The sequence below is a fragment of the Ranitomeya variabilis genome, chromosome 2, assembly GCF_051348905.1.
Source record: "Ranitomeya variabilis isolate aRanVar5 chromosome 2, aRanVar5.hap1, whole genome shotgun sequence".
Classification (NCBI taxonomy): domain Eukaryota; kingdom Metazoa; phylum Chordata; class Amphibia; order Anura; family Dendrobatidae; genus Ranitomeya; species Ranitomeya variabilis.
Window position 1 is genome coordinate 165091615 of NC_135233.1, and position 23543 is coordinate 165115157.

At 42.4% G+C, this 23543-nt stretch overlaps 2 protein-coding genes across 4 annotated transcripts in view; one reads left to right on the forward strand and one right to left on the reverse strand.

The window, feature by feature from the left end:
• Window positions 1-23543, reverse strand: part of ANAPC1 (anaphase promoting complex subunit 1) — a 258672-nt gene that overhangs the window by 136898 nt on the left and 98231 nt on the right. The window contains exons 19-23 of the mRNA XM_077283141.1: window positions 22805-22896; window positions 3091-3239; window positions 2376-2454; window positions 1925-1958; window positions 1779-1849 (exon numbers count right to left, since the gene is read on the reverse strand). Of these exons, the coding sequence (XP_077139256.1) occupies window positions 1779-1849; window positions 1925-1958; window positions 2376-2454; window positions 3091-3239; window positions 22805-22896 (425 nt within the window). The remainder of the gene's footprint in view (window positions 1-1778; window positions 1850-1924; window positions 1959-2375; window positions 2455-3090; window positions 3240-22804; window positions 22897-23543) is intronic.
• On the forward strand, window positions 17911-22318 carry LOC143809197 (uncharacterized). Of its 3 annotated transcripts, XR_013222141.1 has the most exons (4): window positions 17911-18715; window positions 21058-21082; window positions 21723-21788; window positions 21865-21882. XR_013222141.1 is itself a non-coding variant. In XM_077292330.1 (3 exons), the coding sequence occupies exons 1-2, from the start codon at window positions 18008-18010 to the stop codon at window positions 21064-21066; spliced, it is 717 nt and encodes a 238-aa protein (XP_077148445.1). In that variant the 5' UTR covers window positions 17911-18007; the 3' UTR covers window positions 21067-21082; window positions 22250-22318. The 3 variants fall into 3 exon arrangements, 2 of the variants coding, with proteins under 2 accessions (XP_077148445.1, XP_077148446.1); XM_077292330.1 differs by lacking the exons at window positions 21723-21788; window positions 21865-21882 and adding an exon at window positions 22250-22318; XM_077292331.1 differs by lacking the exon at window positions 21723-21788 and having other exon boundaries at window positions 21865-22020.

Consider the following 23543-nt stretch of genomic DNA (forward strand, 5'->3'; position numbering starts at 1 on the left):
ACAGCAATTCAGTAATTCCTCCCTTGGAAACTCCCTGAATCCAAAGTCACTGACTCACAAGTCACACTTACCACCGTTCGCACTTATGCTCCGGTCACACTCGCTAAGCTGAAGATTTAAAGAGATTATTTTTCCCCTCAGCAGCAATCCACAAGGCTGTTCAATGCACTTCCATGATGCTCCATACAGTATAATGGCCTCACATAAAAAAAAAAAAAATTACTACTCACCTCTGCCCGCTCCAACGCTGATCTGGTCTGTTCATATATCACAATCCTACCTGTGGGTGCACGTGACATCTCCTCAGCAATAAAGCCGCTAATCTCTTCAGCCCACGTGCCATCCCCCATCCCAGCACACGCGCGGCCTGATGGGACGGCACAAACGCAGTGCTAGTGATAAGGGAGATGGCGAGCGACCTAAGGAGAATGATGGTGACGCTAGTTTTGAGGAGATGGCATGCGTGCCCACCGGGAGGGCTCTGTGTGCCCCCTCTGGAATGCATGCCATAGGTTCGCCACCACTGCTATAGACTGTATAGCGCGCTAATGACAAGTTGTTTTTCTAATGTATAAAACCTCAGTATTTAGGTTAATTTGCAGTGCTGGCATTTTGCAATAAATAAGTGGGTTTTTGATTGCAGTTTGGGCACTTGGTCTCTAAAAGGTTCGCCACCACTGGTATAGGGCTGTACTTTCTGCTCAGATTCAACCAAATGCAGTAAGGCTGATAGGACGGCGTTTCACAGTACAAAATGAAAAATGACCTAAAACATACTGTAAAACAACCCAAGAGTTAAAGGCAAAGAAGTGGAATATTCTCCAATGGCGGAGTAAATCACCATATCTCAACTCCATCGAGCAGCATTTAACATGCTGAAGACAAAACATAAGGCAGACCCACAAACAAGCAACAGCTGAAGTCAGCTGCAGTAATGGCCTAAAACAGCATCACAAAGGAGGAAACCCAGCGTTTGGTGTCATCTATGGCTTCCAGACTTCAGACATCATTGCCTCCAAACGATTTGCTCCAAAGTATTAAAAATTAACATTTTATTTAAGGTAAAGTTCTTTTGTCCATTTAATTTTGAGTCCCTTAAATGAGGAGGCTTTGTAGAAAAATGGTTGCAATTCCTAAACGTTTCACAAGACATTTTTGTTCAACCCCCTTTAATTAAACCTGAAACTTTACACTTTAATTACATCTCAGTTGTTTCATTTTAAATAAAAAAAATATTGGCATGCAGAGCGCAAATCACAAAGATTAAGTCACTGTCCAAATATTTCTGGACATAACTGTATGTGTATGTGGTGTATTAATCCTAGAATGTATAATTTAGCTTTAAAAGAAACTTGACAAACGATTTGATTACAGAATACATCAATGTTTTACTGAGAAATGTTGTGGCGCTGAGACGGGCGTAATCTCTGTCCTGGCTTCCCTCTGCTCGCTTAGCTACACTGACAGGTCTCACCCAATCCACACATACAGAGACCTAGCCGGGCAGGCAGAGTCCAGCAGGGATGCTGCTCTTGGACTAGACACCTCGTTCCTGGCCTTGCTGTCCAACAATGCCACAGACACAATGCCAAAGCAATCCTTGTGAAGCAGACGGCCACACATTACATGGTGAGACTAACCCAGCAGTCATCCTAGTTCAGAATTTGCCAACCTCCTAAAATGAAAACTATCATTCAGCCAATGGGGTTTATTGTATACATTTAGAATATAAAAGGTTATCAAATATTGCTTGTGCCGACTAGTGTAGTGTTGCCCACCTATGTTGGTCATCCATACCACCAGCTTTTCAGCAAGACTTGACACAGTTGGAGTGGGCTTTAGGCTACACCTACAGTGGAACACAAAGTACAAAATTAGTGAGAGTGCTAATTGTTACTTTGGTAATAATGTCGTAAGTTCCCACCTTCTATCGTCCTCCAGCTGCTGTTTTCTCTGCCCTGAAAAGCAAATTGGTCTAATTACATCTGGATTATTTGCGGCTACTACCATTAGGGGGGTGAATGGTGACGAGCGAACATGCTCAGTTAAGGTGTTATCTGAGCATGCTCGGGTGCCAGCAGAGTCTTCAGCGTGCTCGAATAATGTGTTCGAGTCCTCTCAGCTGCATGTCTCAAAGCTGTTCGACAGTCGCAACTCATGCATGGATTGCCTGTTTGTTAGACAACCCCTGCATGTGTTGCAGATGTCAAACAGTGGGGACTAGTGGGGGACAACAGTGTGGCTGAAATGAGTGCACAAGCTTGCAGTTTACATTTGCCTGAACAGATGGACTAAACTTTAGGCCACAGGCAGTGTCTGCACCATCAGACCCCTCCTTTACCAAACAACCATTCATACATGTATGCTCATTTTACCTGCTGTTATTTTGGACAAGTATTTCGATGTTCCATTTGAAACCGCAGTCTCATCTCCAAGAATATACTGAGCAAAACTCTGCAACACAGTAAGAGGAACAAAGGCAAAGTATTAAAGATACAATATCATACACTGCAGTGAGAAAGTAAGAACACTTGGCTTTTTTTTTTTTAATTTAAACATTAAGCCATTATAATTACACAGGTTGAAAAAAAGATTTAGGTCCATCAAGTTCAACATTTCTCCACCAATTGTACATTTTGCCACTAAATCTATAACCCACGAGGTTATATGCACACAGTAATAGTGAAAAGACATGAGCTAATTCTTGAAGAGAACTTATCAGCACGACTTTGTAATGCAAAGTAAAGCAGTAATGGCGCTGTATCACAGAGTACATGGATACTTGTGGGGAAGAAATCTGCTTTGTTGTTCTGTAATCACCATGTGAAGTTTTGAGCTAGTTTAGATTTCGGTGCACAGGGGCCGGACTGTACCCTGGGTCTTCTCCTCGCTGTCTATGATTCCCCGGTCCCTCCGCCTGCCTCCGGTCTGTGAACGACAAGTCACTGCTGAGATATCAAACAGAGGAGGCTCGTCACTCACAGACCAGAGGCAGGCGGAGGGGCCCGGAAGCACTGCAATCCTTACATTTGACAGATGTTAAAACACTGAATATATGATTTCAGACAAAACCCATCAACTCATTTTTACCAGTGCCACAAGCTTGCTTCTTTCACATATCCCAGGAAGGTAAGGGTAAGCTAGCAGCTTTTCTCCCTTTAGACAAGAGCTCAGCCATTGATAGATACTTGGTGGATCCGAAGTAAAAAACAATGGATAATTCAAGAAACTGATCTGGGCTGAAACAAGAAAAAAATAAAAAAGAGATTAGAAGCATATCAATGCTTACGTATACAACATTGCAGCAGCGATCCAGATACGACAATGAGTACATCCTTGAATGGAAACATATGGCATTAACCCCTTTACCCCCAGAGGTATTTTCGTTTTTGCGTTTTTTTTCGCTCCACTTCTCATAGCCACTTTTTAATTTTTCCGTCAATATGGCCGTGTGAGGGTTTTTCGCAGGAGGAGATGTAGTTTTGAACTACACCATTGGTTTTACCATGTCATGTAGCAGAAAATGGTTAAAAAAAAAAATCCATGTGCGGTGAAATTGCAAAAAAAAAGTGCAATCCCACACTTGTTTTTTGTTTGGCTTTTTTGCTAGGTTCACTAAATGCTAAAACTGACCTGCCATTATGATTCTCCAGGTCATTACGAGTTCATAGACACCAAACATGACTTAGTTCTTTTTTTTTTTCTTTAAGGCTACGTTCACATTTGCGGTCAGCGCCGCAGCGTCGCCGCATGCGTCATGCGCCCCTATATTTAACATGGGGGCGCATGGACATGCGTCGCACTTGCGTTTTGCGCCGCATGCGTCACTGCGGCGCCCGCGTCCGGGCGCAGAGGACGCAGCAAGTTGCATTTTTGCTGCGTCCAAAATCAATGAAAAAAAGGACGCATGCGGCGCAAAACGCAGCGTTGTGCATGAGTTTTGCTGCGTTTTTGTTTGCGTTGTGCGTTGCGGCGCCGACGCTGCGGCGCACAACGCAAATGTGAACATAGCCTTAGTGGTGAAAGAAAATTCCAAACTTTTTATTTTTTAAACAAAGTGTCATTTTCCGATACTTTTAATGCAATGTCGCGGTGACCAAAAAAAAACGTAATTCTAGCGTATTGACTTTTTTCTCACTACGCCGTTTAGCCATCAGGTTAATTTTTTTTATATTAATAGATTGGGCGATTCTGAATGCGGCGATACCAAATATGTGTATGTTTAAATTTTTTTTAATTGTTTTATTTGGAATGGGGTGAAAGGGGGGTGATTTGAACTGTTATATTTTTTGTTTTTCAATTTTTAAAAACATTTATTTTTTTTATTTATTTTTTACTTTTGGCATGCTTCAATAGTCTCAATTGGAAAACTAGAAGCTGCCATAACCTAATCGGCTCAGCTACATATAGGCGATGATCAGTTAGCCTAAATGTAGCTGAATTACTCACTTGCTATGCAGGAGACCTCTGGTTGTCATGTCAACCCATCGGTGACCTGCGATCAAGTGACAGGGTCACCCGGTGGGCGGATTTCCGGAGTGATTGCCTGAAGCGCTTGTTAAATGCCGCTGTCAGGTTAATAGCCGCTGGTGGAGCGCGATTCCACCAACTGCTGTTCCAGGCAGGGCTGTGAAGTCGGAGTCGTGGAGTCGGAGTTAGTTTTGGTTGGAGTCGGAGTCGGAGTCGGTAGAAATGTATTGACTCCAGCTTTAAAAAAAATGTATTAATATTTCATAATTGAACTTTCATATGAATTTTATAAATGTTACTCAAATATATATGTTCTATCAAACTATGAACAACAGTGATAAGCAGTTCTGCTGGAGATAGAGACATTTCTTACTTCTTGTGTGTCACTGTTCTCCACTGCCCTTATCTAATCTTATACTTGGTTAACCTCATGCTGCCCCAACCCCCCTACTTACAATGTATGAAACTGAAAGTGAAAATGTGTTGCAAATTCTTAGTAGTAAAGCTCCTCCTCTAGACTAGATGTTTACTAGGTGTGCATCTTCCAAGCATCTCACAGCTGCTACTCAGAAGAGGAAGACTGTAAGAAGTATTATCCTTTCAACAAACTTTGCATCAGTTAACTGTGAGTACATGAGGAATAACAGTATTACTTGACCACTATATCAGTTGTACGACCTGGCAATAATTTTGTACAATTGTGTTTAGGAAAAACAATTGTCATTTGGATTGTGAATACAGAATTAAAAACCTGAGAATGTCAAAGAAGCGTCACATTAAATCAGCTGTATTTGAACATTTCACCATCACTCAAGATAGAAAACATTATGTCTGTCAGTGTATGACAAATGATCCAAAAGAAAACAAATGCTGTGAAGCCAAGATCAGTGCATATTCAGGCAAAGATAAAAATGCTCCTACCAGAGCTTCTAATCTAAAGAGACATTTACAGCGCTTTCATCCAGAAGTACTGAAAGCAGTGGATGAGAAAGACTGCATCCAAACCAATGAACCAGTGCCCAGCTCTTCCAGCCAAACAAAGGAGCAGAGAACTTTGCAGCCATCAGTTGCAAGATATTTTGTCAGTGACAAAGTTACTGTGACAATGACAGTAGATACATTTAAAAAACAGATCATAGAGCTTGTTGTAAAGGATAGTGTGCCTATTTCATTATTTTCATGACCAGCTTTTATGTGTCTGAATGGGGAAATGGCCCGCAAGCTTGGTGTTTCTCTGGAGAGAGAGAGAGAGTGTTAGAAAATTAGTAATCGAAGAAGCTTTTAAACAAAAGGAAGAAATTAAAAAAAAAACTCTCAAGGGACGCTTTCTGTTTCTTAAAATGGATGCCTGCACGAGTCACAGAGTGAACTATTTTGCCATCAATGTCCGATTTGTTTGTGACAAAAATGAAATGGTTACCAAGACATTGGCAGTAAAAGACACCAAAGCTCATCACACCAGTGAGTTTCTCCAGGTCTTGGTGGAAAAGGTTCTGCAAGACTATGAACTTAAAAAAGAGCAAGTTCTTTCTGTCGTAACTGACAATGCTTCAAATATGATAAGTACTATTAAGCTAATGAATGAGAGTAATGATGGTGACCAGCAGCTAGAAGAACATTCTGGGTCCACAGACACAGAAATGTTTGAAATAGAGGAACACAGTATTGTAACTGAGGAGCAAACTGAAGTGCTTCAGATGAACAGCAACATGATAGTTTAGATGATCTTGTTGAAACTGTGTCAATATGTTCTTTCATTCATCACATGCGCTGTGTTGTGCATACGCTACAGCTGGCTATAAGAGACAGTCTGCAAGAAGGACATGCTGCTGCACTGATTGGCAAGGTGAGAAAATTGGCTACTGTTGCCAGAACCCCTAAAGTTGACTCAATTTTGAAGAGACGTGCTGGAAAAGGGGCAATTATTGATCAAGCCACACGATGGGGCAGTACTTACTTAATGATTCAGTGCTTGGTTGAACTGAAAACCTTTCTTGTAGACATGGCTAACCCTCTACTGACGCTAAATGAAAGTCAGTGGAATCAGGTGACTGAGCTGGAAAAATTGCTAGAGCACCCATTTACAGTGACTAAAAAAATTACAAGCAGAGGACTTAACTCCAGGTATTTTCTTAAAGGAGTGGAAGAACCTGATGTTTCGCCTGTCCCAAAGAGGAGGGTTAATTGCAAGTGGCATTGCTACATCAATGAAACGGAGAGAGGAGCTACTATTACAAAATAACATTCTTTTGGCAGCTGTTTATGTAGACCCAATGCATCGGATTCTTCTAGATGATCAACAGCTATCTAAAGGAAAATAAGCTCTGTTTGAAATAGCAGTAAGGATGAAAGGGTTGCAGAACAGTCAGAAGGAACAAGAAGAATTTGGTCGTCCTGCCACATCTTCACCCTCATCAACTGATGAAGAATTTTATTTTGAAAAATATTTGGATCACAAAGACCGTGCAAAGCGTTCCCGCATAGAAGAAGAGTCATCCCCATCAAAGAACACAGCCAGTACATTTCAGCAGATTTTTTCATGTGCACTAAAAGAAATTGAGAAATTTGACCGTTCATCAAAAATAACAGTGCAACAAGCGATTCCTCTGTATCCTGACATTGTCAGAGATGTTGCCCGAGTGGTTACTGCTTTGCCACCAACCCAAGTTAGTGTAGAGAGGTTGTTCTCTGCTCTCAAAATAATTAGATCAGATTTGAGGGCATCCATGGAGGATCTGACAGAGGCAATACTTTTTCTGAGGACAAATTTATAGATTTCTTCTTATTAACTGCATAACAGTGTTTATTGCATATTTACTTACAAGAGTTTAGAAAAGTTTAGAAAAGTTATTTGCTATATTCTACTTGTATTGTAATAAATATAGTTTTTGCTCTAAGTGGTCTGATTACTTATATGATGGTGAGAAACTAAATAAGCACGATGTTAATATTTTAAAACAGTAAATTTATTGTTCCGAATTGGCTGATAAAATCCCTTTAAGTCTCCTCTTAGCCTTGTTTTTTGCAAGCTAAACATTACCAGATCTTTTAACCGTTCCTCGTAGCACATACTTTGCAGTCCGCTCACCATCCTGGTAGCTCTTTTCTGAACTTGCTCCAGTTTTTTCAATGTCTTTTTAAAATGTGGTGCCCAGAACTGGACCCAGGAGTAGAGTTGGATAATTACTCTATGTCATCTAGACTCTATGCTTCTCTCAATATATCCTACAACTGTGTTTGCCTTTTTTGCTGCTGTATCACACTGTTAACTCATGTGCAATCTGTGATCTATTAGTATAGTCTTTTTCACACTTGCTGTTGCTTTGCTCTATTCCTCCCATGTAATTTTCGTTTTTCTTGCCCAGATGTAGAATCCTGCATTTCTCCCTGTTAAATACCATTATATTAGTCATTGCCTATTGTTCAAGGTTATCTAGATCCTTCTGAATCCATTCTCTGTCTTCTCTGCAGCGATATAGACAACGATGCCGATCGCTGCAGCGTCGCTGTTTCGTCATTGTGTGGTCGCTGGAGAGCTGTCACACAGACAGCTCTCCAGCGACCAACGATGCCGAAGTCCCCGGGTAACCAGGGTAAACATCGGGTTACTAAGCGCAGGGCCGCGTTTAGTAACCCGATGTTTACCCTGGTTACCAGTGTAAATGTAAAAAAAAAAAAAAACACTACATACTTACATTCCGGTGCCTGTCGCGTCCCCCGGCGTCCGCTTCCCTGCACTGTGTAAGCGCCGGCCCTAAAGCAGAGCGGTGACGTCACCGCTGTGCTTTGCTTTACGGCCGGCACTGACACATTCAGTGCAGGAAGCTCTGAGCAGCAGCGCGGACGCCGGGGGACGTGACAGACATCAGAAGGTGAGTATGTAGTGTTTTTTTTTTTTACTTTTACAATGGTAATCAGGGTAAATATCGGGTTACTAAGCGCGGCCCTGCGCTTAGTAACCCGATATTTACCCTGGTTACCATTGTAAAACATTGCTGGCATCGTTGCTTTTGCTGTCAAACACAACGATACACGCCGATCTGACGACCAAATAAAGTTCTGGACTTCTAGCTCCGACCAACGATATCACAGCAGGATCCAGATCGCTGCTGCGTGTCAAACACAACGATATCGCTATCCAGGACGCTGCAACGTCACGGATCGCTATCGTTATAGTTGGAAAATTGGTCAGTGTGAAGGTACCTTTAGCTATCCATCGTAGCTTTGCATTGTCTGCAAATTTGATTAGGTTACCTTCTGTTCTATTATCTAGATCAGTTATAAAGATTTTGAACAATACTGGGGCCAGGACAGAGCCCTGTGGTACCCCACTTGAAACACTCTTCCAATTGGATGTGCAACCATTTATTACCCCTCTTTGAGTATGATCACTGAGTCAGTTATGAATCCACCTAACCGTAGCCTTGATAATCCTATACTTGGTCATTTTTTCAATAAGGATAGTATGAGATACTTTATCAAATGCTTTGCTAAAGTCGAGATACACTATATTTACTGCATTTCCCTGAACCACCCAGTCAGTGATTCAATCACAGAAGTCCCTTACATAGTCACTAACTTCCTTAGATTAGCACTTCACTAAATACCTTGACTTGTCATATCCTGCTGTAAACTGATCTGCTCTTCTGGTCACATCTCTTGCTTCATATGATGCCATGTTAAATTCACCTTCACTTCAAGGATCAGGTTGGTGGGGCTTGCATTTAGGAGCGCTCACTGTTTCTGTGATTGCTGCCAGCCCCAGCCCTGCCGGCAGGGCCAGACCCAGACCTGCCTGCAGGGAAGACCCATCTCACCCCGCAGGTTCAGACCCAGCTCACCCTGCAGACCTGTGCCTGTGGAGTTGGTAGGCCAAACGTCTGACTCAGACTCCTCAATTTCCCTGAATCCCAACTCCACAGCACTGCCACACTACTGAGAATGTGCATAAAGTACCGCACAGATCCATCTCATCTAAAAGCTGAGATCCTTAGATCAGAAATAGAACAGCTATTTATAGGACATTTCATAACTTTCCCAAAAGCTTATGAAAAATTTACTGCACATATTGCATTGAACTACTGTACCCAATTTATTTTAAATTAGGAGTCTGTCCATTTTATAACGCGACTCCACTGAAATGGACACAGACTCCACAGCTCTGCTGCAGACCCAGCTCTCCCTTACATCTGTACATAAACAGCAGGGTGTATATACATGTATACACACTGCTGGAAACCCTGCATACAGTGTATACATCTTGCTGTATTCCCTATATAATGTGCATACATTCAGATCTCTTACTAATGTAGATTATGAATACAAGAGTGTCCCCAATGAAAGAACTCCAACTCCAGATACAATGCTGACACACTGCTCGCTGATGGAGATAAACTAATGGGGCGCGCAGAACTATAATTTAACAATGACCAGTATAAGGGTAAGTTCACACAGGGAGTTTTTGCTGCTTTTTTTCTGCAGCAAAACCTGATATTCTTGGCAGGAAAGAAGCTGCGTCAAAAACGCAGGTTTAGGTGTGTTTTTTGTTGCGTATTTGGTGCTTTTTTTGGTGTGTTATTTTTTTCTCTTTGTCCATGCTAATGTCCTTGGATTTTCAGCAGCAAAAACGCAGCAAATAAGGATACCTGCATTTTGCTGCATTTTTTTCAACACCCATTCAAGTCAATGGGTGAAAAAACGGAGCAAAAACGCTGAAAGAAGTGACATGCTCTATGTCCAAAAAAAGCAACAAAGCACAACAAAAAACAATGTGTGTGCATGAGATTTCTGAAATCTCATAGGCTTTGATGGTATTGTAAAAAGTAGCTGAAAATTAGAATAAAAAAACCGCAGCAAAAAAGCCCTGTGTGAACTTACCCTAAAGCATATAAAGAATCCCCACACTGTATGTATAACAGAGACAACTAGTTAAAAAAGACTGGGTCATACACCAAAGACAACTGCCTATCGGGCAATGCTATACATCAAAAGACAACGGCCTAAAAGCAGAAACCGGATTAAACTGCTACCAATAATTAAATGTTCATTTATTTTTTTCCACATTCCAAAAATTCCTGTGAAACACCTGAATGGATAATAAACTTCTTGAATGTGGTTTTGAGCACCTTGAGGGGTGCAGTTTTTAGAATGGTGTCACTTTTGAGTATCTTCTATTATATAGGCCCCTCGAAGTGACTTCAAATGTGATGTGGTCCAAAATGGTTTTGTAAATTTTGTTGGAAAAATGAAAAAAAAAAAATTCACTGGACAACTTTTAATCCTTCTAACTTCCTTACCAGAAAAAAAATTAGGTTCCAAAATTGTGCTGATGTAAAGTACACATGTGGGAAATGTTACTTATTAACTATATGTGACATATCTCTGTGATGTAAGGGTATGAATATTCAAAATTTGAAAATAGCAACATTTTCTCCAAATGCCCGTTTTTTGTTTTTTTTCACAAGTAACTGCAAGTCATCTCAGAATCAATGGGATTCGTGGAAGAGTTCCAGAGATATTAGCTCATAAATGGACAGTGGTCAGATTTGTAAAAATCAGCCTAGTCATTAATGTGCAAACCACCTCCGGGGGGTAAAGGGGTTAAAGAGGTTGTCCACTACCCTGAACTATTTACTGATTTTGCCATATATGCTTAAAGGGGATTCCCATCTCCAAGATCCTTTCCTAATATGTAGTAGGTGTGATAGTAATATTAGCAAATCCCTCCAATTAGAAATATAGTATAGTTTTCCTGATTCTTGAGGTCTTGGGTATCCATGGTTACATCCACTAATATAGTGACAGTTAGGCTACTTTCACATTAGCGTCGTGCACTGCACGTCGCAATGCGACGTTGCGGTGCACCGACGCATACTGTGGAAGCGCCGCACAACGGGGGCAGCGGATGCTGTTTTTCAACGCATCCGCTACCCCATTGTAAGGTGCGGGGAGGCGGGGACGGAGTTCCGGCCGCGCATGCGCGATCGGAAATGCTGGACACGACGCACCAAAAAGCGTTACATGCAACGTTTTTTGGTGGCGACGGTCCGACGCAACCGTCGCGACGTGTGGCAATGCGTCGCACTGCATCGCTAATGCAAGTCAATGGAGAAAAAAATACATCCTGCAAGCACTTTTGCAGGACGCGTTTTGTCTACAAAACGACGCATAGCGACGTGCAGTGCACGACGCTAGTGTGAAAGTAGCCTTAGGCTACTTTCACACTAGCGTCGGGCCCGGCCCGTCGCAGTGCGTCGGGCCGAGGTTACCGACGCTAGCGTTCTCTGCGCCGCACAACGGGGGCAGCGGATGCATTTTTCCAGCGCATCCGCTGCCCCATTGTGAGGTGCGGGGAAGTGCGGGGAGGTGGGGGCGGAGTTACGGCCGCGCATGCGCGGTCGGAAAAAGCGGACCGTCGGCAGCAAAAAACGTTACATGTAGCGTTTTTTGCAGCCGACGGTCCGCCACAACACGGCGCAACCGTCGCACGACGGTTGCGACGTGTGTCAATGCGTCGCAAATGCGTCGCTAATGTTAGTCAATGGGAAAAAAAACGCATCCTGCAAGCACTTTTGCAGGATGCGTTTTTTTTGCCAAAACGACGCATTGCGACGTATTGAAAAAAACGCTAGTGTGAAAGTAGCCTTAGCTACATGTTCGTAACAAAGGATACCCCCAAGGGCCTGCAACGCCTGCACATGTGAAAAGAGACTTCGTGAATCAGAACTAAACTACATTTCAAATTGGAGGGATTCACTAATATTATTATTACATCTACTACATATTGAGATAGGATTTTGGAAATGGGAATACCCTTGTAAGGATAATGCCACTAAAGGTCCCCATATACCCTTTTTTTGCCCAGTCTCCTGTTGCTGTATGCCTTTCTGCCTCTCTTCCTGTGCCCTGCCACCAGCTCTGTTGTCATAGCGATAACTTCATCTGCTCCCTTCTTACTACATTTCCCATAATTCCTTGTTCTGGGCTGCAAGCCAGCAGTGAGCAGACCTGTAACTCCTACTTTTTCCCCAGAGTCACACACAAGCCCAGAATGATCTCTGGACACTGCAGGGAGTAGAAGCTGTGTATAAAGCACCATTACACCAACCATGACAATAAAGATTATCCTCTACTCCCCCTCACTGACATGGTGGATGGATGGGAGAGATGTGAATAATCTGCACTATTATTATAGTGAAGGCAACTGCTTAACAGACAATGCCATACACCAGAGTCAACTGCTTAAAAGTGGTAACCTCATTAAATTATTTCTAGTGATGAGCGAGTATACTCGTTACTCGAGATTTCCCGAGCACGCTTGGGTGTCCTCCGAGTATTTTTTAGTGCTCGGAGATTTAGTTTTCATCGCCGCAGCTGAATGATTTACATCTGTTAGCCTGCTTGATTACATGTGGGGATTCCCTAGCAACCAGGCAACCCCCACATGTACTTAGCCTGGCTATCAGATGTAAATCATTCATCTCCGTCAACAAAAACTAAATCTCCGAGCACTTACAAATACTCAGAGACCCCCCGAGCGTGCTCGGGAAATCTTGAGCAACAAGTATACTCGCTGATCACTAATTATTACCAATAACTGAAAATTTTAAAAGTACCCGGTAGGAAATTGATAGCCATATCACAGACTAAATAATAAAAATAAGGTGCTAAGTGCACCAAAATATGAATAGCGTACTAAGGTGAGAGGTGGTAAGTAAATTACCCTCACCATATGTATTATAAAGGCTCAGCGTGTGTCCATATGATGAAAGATCCGCTGAGCAGGTAAAGGAACAATGGTCTGAAGATACAAAAAAAGCGTGGTGGTGACGTCACCTTTGCAGTACAGTACAGACTGTATACACTAGCTTGCTGTGAACGCTGCGGTCTGCTTTTCATCTACAAATACATGATACATGTCATCTAATCTTTCAAGTGGGATTGAATTTACTTGCTAGGTCCACGGTACAACTATTAGGCTATGTGCACACGTTGCAGATTTTGTTGCGGACCTGCAGCGTTTTTGGACACGCGGAATTGCACCAAATCCACAGTGTAGTGCACAACCAATGTTAACCAATGGGAATCCAGAATTGATGTGAACATGCTGCGGAAAAATCAGCGCGGATTCACAGCATTTTATTTTCTGCAGCATGTCAATTCTTTTTGCGGATCTGCAGCATTGCTGCACCCATTAACTTCCATTGAGTCAGTCAAATCCGCCGCAAAACTGCAGTTGTAAAAAGATTTGTGGATGTGTGTGCGAAAAACGCTAGAGAAAGGAAGGAGGAAGAGTGTGTGGGCGGAGACTGTGTGTGATGAGAGAATATGTGGGGGTCTGTCTGCGGGTGTCTGTGTGTGAGCAGGCATCATCTGATGGGACTACTAGTCCCATAAGGCTATGTCTGCTGTCACATATAACAGTGACAGCATTAGCCTGTGATGGGACAGTAGTTCCATCATCTGGCTACTGTGTTCAATAGTAAAAAAAAAATAGCCAATCCTCGATGCCCTCGATCTCCTGCAAAAAAAAGCCAAAAAAAACCAACATAAATACTCCCTGTTCCGATGTAATCCATTTAGTAACGAGTGTGACACGATGAGCTCCCGTGTAGAACAGTCACATAGGGAGATGTGACAGCTCTACACAGCTCCAGTGATACAGTGACAAGAGATAATCCTCCCGCAGTGTATCACTCCGCCGCCTAGAGATCACCGGAGTTCACGCAGCGGCAGTGCCGTAAAGTGAGAGCACGAACTCCGATGAACTCTGATACACTGCAGGAGTGATTATCTTCTGTCAGTGTATCATCGGAGGCTGTGTAGGGCAGTCACATCTCCCGATGTGACTGCTCTACATGGGAGATCGTCATGGGACACTTGTTATTAAATGGATTACATCAGAACAGGGAGTATTTGTTTTGGCTTTTTTTTTTTTTTTTTGCAGATCGAGGGCATCACATAGATTAGGAATAATAATAAAATGGCAAACCAAACTGTGTTGCGTTTTATTTAATTAAAATACTTTATTCTGGCTGGGTTTTTATTTAACATGTAACAACTATAGGATTAGTAATTGATAGGTATCTTATTGACACCTCTCCATTACTAAGCCATGGGGTTGATGTCACCAAATAATACAAAGCTGACATCAAACCCCCCAACTATTACCCCACTTGCAACCACTACAGGGCAAGTGGGAAGAGCGAGGCTAAGTGCCGGAACTGGAGCATCTTAACGATGTGGCTGAGAGCTGATGTTTTAGCTGGGGAGGGGGGCGCAATACCCATGGCCCTTCCTAGGCTACTAATATCAGCCTGGAGCTGTCTGCATAGCTTTTGCTGGTTATTAATTATAGGGGGACCCCACATCATTTTTTGGGGGGCTCCCCTATTTTATTAGCCAGTAAAGGCTAAGTATACAGCTGTGAGCTGATATTTATAGCCTGGGAAGATACATGGGTATTACCCCCTTCCCAGGCTATAAACATCTGCCCCAGTCGCTGGCTTTCCTTCTACTGGTTAAGAAAATTACGTGGGAGCCCACGCAATTTTTTTTTCCATTTTTTTTTTTAATTAAACAGATTTTGTGTTTCACGCAGATTTCATGTGTGTGTGTCTAACTCTTTATGTACCTTTTTTTATGTTCATTACTAAACATCGGGCTTGGTATTATCTATCTATCTATCTATCTATACAGTATATATAGATATATTTAATATTCACTTACATTTGTTTTGAGTGTGCAAACATTATATGTGAACATGGTATGTAATGATATTATGGTCTTCAATGGAGTATGTAAAAGAAGAGGTTGGACAAGGAAATGACATCATAATTTTTTGTTAAATAATATATCTTTATTTAGCTTACAAAAACGCATACAAATCCGCATGAAAATCTGCATCAAATCAGCACAGATTTTCACCTGCATTTTCTGCCACGAGGAAGAATCCGTGCAGAAAATTCCACAGGCAAATCCACAACGTGTTCACATACCCTTAACTTTTTTTTCCACAAAAAAATTGACTTCAGATCCAATTTTTTTTATTTTGACAAGGGTAACAGGAAAAAATTGGACCCCAAAATTTGTAATTTCTCCTGAGTATGCAGATACCCCATATGTGGGAGAAAACCACTGTGTCGGCGCACGGCAGAGCTCGGAAGGGAAGTAGCGCCATTGGACTTTTTGAATGCAAAATTTCCTGGAATCATTAGCTGATGTTATGTCCCACTTGAAGAGCACCTGATGTGCCTAAACAGTGGAACCCCCCACCAAAAGTAACCCCATATTGGAAACTAGACCCCTAAAGGAATGTATTTTGAAGTGTGATGAGCACTTTGAACCCCCCATGCTTCACAGACGTTTGTAAGGTTGAGCCGTGAAAATAAGAAAATCCCATTTCCACCCCCCCAAACTTTTATTTTTAGTTTTATAAAAGTTTTTTATTTTTCTAATGGCTAATAAGAATTTTTTTCCACAACAAACTGAGGTCCATTTTTTCCTGAGAGTGCCAATACCATACATGTAATCAGGAAATATTTGTCAGGCACAGTGCAAAGCTCAGAAGTCAAAGAGCACCAGATTTTACTGTTATGGGTTTGCAGGTGTCATAACCCACTGGGAAAGCCCATGAGGTGCCAGAACAGCAGAACCCGCCATAAGAGACCCCATTTTACAAACTACACCTCTCACTAAATTCATCTAGGGATGCAGTGATCATATTGACACCATGGGTGTGTCACAGAATTTTATACCATTGGGCAATGAAGAAAAAATAACTACATTTTTACCACCAAAATTTTGTTTTAGCCCCAGACTTTACATTTTCATACAAGTGGGTAAAAATGGCACTATAATTTGTTCAACAATTTCCACTGAACGTGGCAATACCCCATATGTGGCTGTACAGTAATACTTAGCCGTACGGTGAGACTCGGGAGGAACGGAGCGTTACTTGCCTCCTGGAGAGCAGAATTTCCTAGAACATATCCATATACATATATACATACTCCATATACAGAGCCCCTAATTGCTACAAAAGCAGAAACCCCCATCAAGTGACCCCATTTTGGAAATTATACCCCCTTTGGAAATGTATTTACAGATGCAGTGATGATTTTGACTCCATCCATGGGTGTTTCCAGAGACGGGCAGCAGTGGATCTTGCCGAGTGAAAATTACAACTGCCATTGTAGTGACCGATGCGTTGTAGTCACCAGTATGTTATGCCCAGCCCGCAAAGCGCAGGATACTCAACAGCAGGTGAAGAATTGGTTTTATTTTTTATGCCGTTCCTCTTGTGGTGTAAGTGCTTAGGTGACTTTATTCTTCGGGTCGGTGTGATTACAATGATACCAGATTTATATCAGATTTTTATGTTTGGCAGCTGTCACACACGAAAAGACGCTTTTTATGCATCACCATATTTGGAGAGCTATAATTTTTCCATATTTTAGCCTACAGAGTCATGTGAGGTCTAGTTTTTTTTTTTTGTGGGACGAGTTGACGTTTTTATTGGTACCATTTTTGGGCACATGACAATTTTGATCACCTTCCATTCAGATTTTTGGGAGGCAGAATGGAAAAAAATGCAATTCACGTTAAGTTTTCCTATAAAGCAAACCATAGCTGAACTTAAAGGGAGGATGAGCGTAGCAGGCCGTTACAACCCATCGGCACCCCATGATTGCATTGTGATTGACAGCAGCATCTAAATGGATAAACAGCAGCAATTGCAGCTAGTTCCAGTCACTGATGTTACAGTCAAATGCTGGCTGCCTAAGGCTATGTTCACAAGTTGCGTTTTCGTAGCTTTCTTTTTTCTTTTTTTAGCCCAGTTTCATAGTACCAGCAAAGTCTATGATACTTCAGAAATGTCAGGCATACACCTAGTTTTTCTTTTTCCCTGACTGTTTTGTCACAAGAGCTGCATTTCTGCAAAATGCAGCGGTGCCACTTCTTTCAGCGTTTTTTACCCCTTTTAAAGAAATGGGTAGTGCAAAAACTAGGCGGAAAAAAAAAAAAACAGGTATCAGGTTCCGCTGTTTTTTGGTGCCAAAACCTGACGAAGTTGAATCAGATTTTTTTCTATGCACTAAACTTTATCAGCATGCACAAAAGACAAATGCACCCTGACAAAAAAAAAATGCAACACCACTGAAAAAAAGAAGTGAAAAATGCAGCAAAACCTGCTATTTGTAAGCTGCTTAAACACAGTTTAAGCTTGGCAGAAAAAAAACAAGCTGCAAGAACGCAATGTGTGAACATAGCCTAATACTGCCGGCATCTGCTTGGTATGGTAGAGAAAATAATGGTATGCACTCTGATCAAAAGTAGTGCGAGGTGCTGGTAAGACAGACCCGAGGGTCCAAAGAGTCATATAGCCAGGAAAGAAGAGTGTGCGGTAATTTCCTGGCTATATGACTCTTTGGACCCTCGGGTCTGTCTTACCAGCACCTCGCACTACTTTTGATCAGAGTGCATACCATTATTTTCTCTATATGACTTTTTTCTTGGTATAGCACCGATCCACCAGATGTCGTCTGAAACATTTGCATACGACACTGCAACTAGTTCCAGTATCCTTTCTCAGGTTACTAATTCAAGTGAGTTTTTGAAAACCCCCGTCAACGAACTAAGAACAAGAGACTATGAGAAGGAGCGTAGGAAACTACTTTCCTATGATCTACACACCATAACATTGGCAGAGTATCACAAGCAAGGGAAAATCCCCAGGGGCCTCAGATGCAATCTGCGCCCCACTATTTTTTCTGATGACTCTGACTTCTGTGATAAGTATAAGAAAATCCTAAACAAATGTTCATTGGATATTATCATCTTAACGATTGAATCTTTGCAGAAGGCTATTGCGGACTCTAAGGACAAAATAAGGGCTATTGAGACCCAACTATCATCAACCCTATCAACCTCAGACTGGACCAGCCTTAAGGAGAAAACGGACAAAACCCTTCTTGACCACCAAAAGTTTCTACAAGAAAGAAAACGCCAAAAATTCCAACGTGACAACGACGACTACACCCACAACAGAGTCTACAAATGGAGCGATACTTCAGGAAACAACCCCTGGCGTCGTCCTTATCAACGGAAAACTGGCTCATTCAGCACGGAAAGCGACTCCTCCACTGGTTCCAGCAGGCCCCGTTTTTTACCCAAAGGCCGCAGGGGAGGACATCAGCGTATCGACCGACCAGAAGATCAAGAAAGAATGGCAACTCGGTCACAGGTAAGATACCTAATTTAGTCATCAACATTTCGGGTTATACGCTCTCCCCTGCGGAACTGAATCTACTCCAGAAAGGACTCTCCTTCTGTCCCACTCCCAACTGGGACAGCTTCCAGCTGGAGAGGGACTTACAACGCTTCTACCGGCTGGTGAGACTTAAGACTCATTTTGGGACTCTGGTGGGGAACTCCGAGAACAGAGTGTCTCCACAGAGGGACGTCTCTGTTGCGGAGATCCCCCTTTCATCGTTGGGGTTGAGGAACCCCAGTTCCTTCAACCCACCACAATCGTTCCACGCGACAGAAACTTTTATTTCTTTTGTGGATAGAGAGATTAAGGATCTATCACACCAACATCGACTAGGCCTTTTTCCGACACGCACTAATCTCACGCTATCCGAAAAACAAGCACTTACGTCTTTACACAACAATAAATCTATAATCATTAAGCCAGCAGACAAGGGTGGGGCTACGGTCATCATGGACCGCTCCCTATACTCGAACGAAATACTACGCCAACTAGCAGATACTAACACATACAGGATCATCCCTAGGGACCCCACCTTTGATATCCGCAAGAAAATTCAGTCCCTACTCAACACCTATGTGGACAATGGCACCATTGACCCACAGACAGCCAAATTTCTTTCAAACCCTCATCCCGTAACCCCAGTATTCTATATACTCCCAAAAATTCATAAGTCTCTAACTAATCCCCCGGGCCGCCCCATTGTGGCCTCTACCAATTCTATACTTTCACCACTCTCGGTCTTTCTTGAAAAGATCCTCACACCCTTGATAAAGACTACCAGGTCTTTTCTCCTAGACACGGGACATTTTCTCCATGTCATTTCACAACTCAATACTGTACCACTTGACAGCCACTTGGTCACAATGGATGTCAATAGTCTTTACACCTCTATCTCCCATGAAAAAGGCATTGCAGCAACTAAATCATTACTTGAGACCTCTACTCTCTCTGCTAATTCCACACAACTATGTCTTGACCTACTAAGGCTGGTCCTATATGAAAATTTCTTTTTATATGAAGATACCTACTACATTCAGCAACAAGGGACCGCCATGGGATCTAACGTGGCGCCCGCGTATGCTAATGCGTTCATGAATACATTTGAATTGGATTTCGTCTACACTGACGACCGATTCACACGGTACGTACAATGTTATCATCGCTACATAGACGATATATTCTTCATTTGGACAGGACCCACAGAAACATTGTCAGCATTCCACCAGACCCTTAATAACATCTACCCTGAACTCCAATTTACAATACACCATGACCCCAAACAGATCTCTTTCTTAGACACCCTTGTATATAAGAATGACCAGGGCCACCTATCAACTGATCTATACTCCAAACCAACGGACTGCAATAGCCTCCTCCACTACTCTAGCAGCCACCCTAAGTCGACACGCAACAGTCTCCCCCGTTCCCAGTTTACCAGGGTGTCCAAAATCGTTTCTGACCCAGATATTCTTCCCATGCGTCTCGAAACCATGTCATACAAATTCCGCGAACGGAACTATCCCCAACATTTACTGGATCAGGAGAAAAGAAGGGCATTAAATCCTCAACCTCCACCTCTGAGAGAATCTAACACAGATAGGGTACCCTTCGTCCATACTTTTCACCCTTTCATGCCAAAGGTTGAAGCAGTCATCAAAAAACACTGGCCTCTTCTAGCAAAAGCCTATCCCAACATAGACAGCTTCTCCCGTCCGGCTCTCATGTGCAACAGACGGGCACCTAACGTTAGAGACCGACTTGTTCGGGCCGACATTGGCAGTACACGCCCTACTATCAGCCAAAGGGTACTCTCCACACGCCGCCACGGGACATTCCCCTGTCTCAACTGTGCTTCATGCTCCAACATCATTAAATCCGATAATGTTACACACCCAAGAACAGGAAAGTCCTACCCCATACAGGGTTATTATACTTGTGACTCTAATTTCGTGGTATACGTAATAAAATGCCCCTGCGGTCTGCTTTACGTTGGAGAGACCACCCAGCACATCAAGGATAGAATAGCTAGCCATAAGTCCACCATCCGTTGTGGGAAAACTTGGCTCCCTATCCCTGACCATTTTTCCAGAGCCAGACACACGGTAGCTCAATTAAAATACCAAATCATTGAACAGGTACCCAGACCGAGAAGAGGTGGTGACCACATTAAATCTCTTAAACTTAGAGAAGCTTTCTGGATCCATAAACTGGAAACACTGACTCCAAAGGGATTAAACAGAGAAATTGACTGGCTGCTATAATACCTTGTTAAACTATTATAAATACCCTATTAACTTATCTTTCTCTTACAGACCCGTTGAGCCCACCTCTCTCTAGGTGAGTTTCCATCCACATCACCTACCAATACAACAGTAACATGTCACTACCACTCTGTATTACCATCCGTTCTTTCTATTATGTCCCATTCATTTTATTATGTCTCATTTAATTACTCCAGAGCTCATTATCCATCCTGCCCATATATCCGGTCACTCATCCCTCTCCATTATCTATGTTAACTATACTTATATTTATTCCACCGATCCATTTTACTGCATTACTATGCCCCTTTTCCCTTGTTTGGCTATATTTCTGCCAGGCGCCGCTACTGCTATATACACGCAACCACAGGGACGCTCTATCCCTGATCTAGCTGCCTCTGTCATACTCCAGGCCCCCTCCCTATTGTACATCCTCCTGGCAGACTCTGCCCTTACATCAGCGCTACCCTAGCAACCACTGCGCAGGTGCGTGACATCACTTCCGGTTTCGCGGCCACACTTCCGGTCTGGCGATACCGCGGACATTATTTAACCCCGGCTATGAGTCCCCACACTGCACATCACCTCGGGCAAGGCACGGGAGTGCCGCTCCTACATTCTAGTGCACCGGATCATTCAGGTATGTCCCCACTACCAGACGCTGCGCAGCTATAGCTTTTCATATTGTCATTCATGAAGCTGCATCTCCTCCACAGCTTTCCGGGAGCCTTATCAGTCTATACCATCTATCATACCTACTATATGGTTCCAGGACTACTCAGGTATTCTGTTAATATTTGGACCGCATACTATTTCCCTGTCACCAATTTTGACCCTCCCCTGTACCATTGTTCCTAGGTACAATACATCCATTCTGGGCTCTCCCATTCCCTCTATATACCATATTGAACTCTATACAGGAGCACCACTGCCCCGAGCCTTAACAGGTATTTCACTTATTTACTTTAATCAGTTCAAACCACACCTATGCCATCTTATGGAGTTATCATTTTACTACTAGGCAGAACTTATGGGCTAAAAGGCTATCTCTGGCTCCCTAGTGATTCGTTCTTTATCTACATGGATGTGCCTTCCCTGGATACATTAGGTACAATTACAACAGTATTTTCCATACAATTCCCTGGACCTAATATACATTCTCTATACAATAGCTAGCATCTAGGACCCCTAAACTGTCTATATGTCTATATGCTTTATCCTAACATTATTCTGTTTACCACAGCGACAGGACTTACACTGAAAAAATTGCCTACCTGCTTTCTTATCTATTTGCGCACCTTCGGAAACCAAGGTAATCCTTCGCTCCCCACAGTCTCCCTTATACTATTTCTTTTCCCTATTATCTAGCAATACCAAGTTAAGTAACCTTAGCAATCTTTGAGTGTGCGGTAATTTCCTGGCTATCTGCTTGGTATGGAGCAGACTCTGCTCTTCAACTTAATTCACATTTGGGTATCTAACAAAAAAAATAATGTCATGTCCTATGTCAGGATGGTGTTAAAGCAGAGTGTTGCAAACTTTTCCTGCTCGGTGCTCATGATACTGACTAAAATAATACCTGGGCCTCACCAGACAGACTAAGATGATTCATGTAGTGGAAAGCCATTCTGAAACTTAAAACATCACCCAATTTTTCTATTTTGTCTTCTGAACTCAGAACAACAAAATATAGCCAACATGAGTCAATGATGTTGTTAAACTAAAGAATATTTCAGCAACTGAAAGGACTGAACAACTTATCAATTCTACAAGCACAAGGTTAACGTATAAAACGTACTTGGATCCATGCAATACGTCTGCCCGGAGTTCCTGAGAAGAGCTGGATAGTCTCTGAAGTAAAAGTCGATATAAGGGGGCAAGTTCAAATCCCTATGAAAACAAATAATCAGATATATAAGTAAAATATAAAGCATCTTGTATTCTCCAACCTATTATGATGCACACATTCTGTTAAATGGCTAATCTTGTATTTTAAAAATAAATAAAAAATGGCAATAAGGAAGTTTTCCAGGAATAAAAAGAAAAATAAAAAATGTGTCAATAAAAATAAATTCCTACACATTTAGTAATCAAATCAAACTTGTGTTGTCTATAGAGGTAATCACTATAAAATTAAAATGGCCTGTCTTGTTATACGGACAAAACTGCTCCAGACCGTTAATAGAAGAGAATTCACCACACACTCTATCCATGAGGTAATGCTAAAAAGGAAATTTATTTACATGGTTACACACAATATTTGTAGAGCAGAGAAGAGAAAAACGTATACGAGCGACTCTATTCAGCGTTTCAATCGATCTCCGGCCTTATTCAATATGCCGCCTTATACTGAGAGACGCCAGCAGCAGACAGCAGACACAGCCTAAGCACACTGTTCAAGGGGGCAAAGCGCTGGAGCGCTGCCCATAACGTCCACTTCACAGGACCACTCGAGCATTTCTCAACATAAGGCGGCATATAGAATAAGACCGGAGATCGGTCGAAACGTCGAATAGAGTCGCTCATACACGTTTTTC

Bases quoted from the DNA above. Each gene is read 5' to 3' on its own strand.
- LOC143809197 (XM_077292330.1), top strand. From the start codon at position 18,008: ATGTCGTCTGAAACATTTGCATACGACACTGCAACTAGTTCCAGTATC.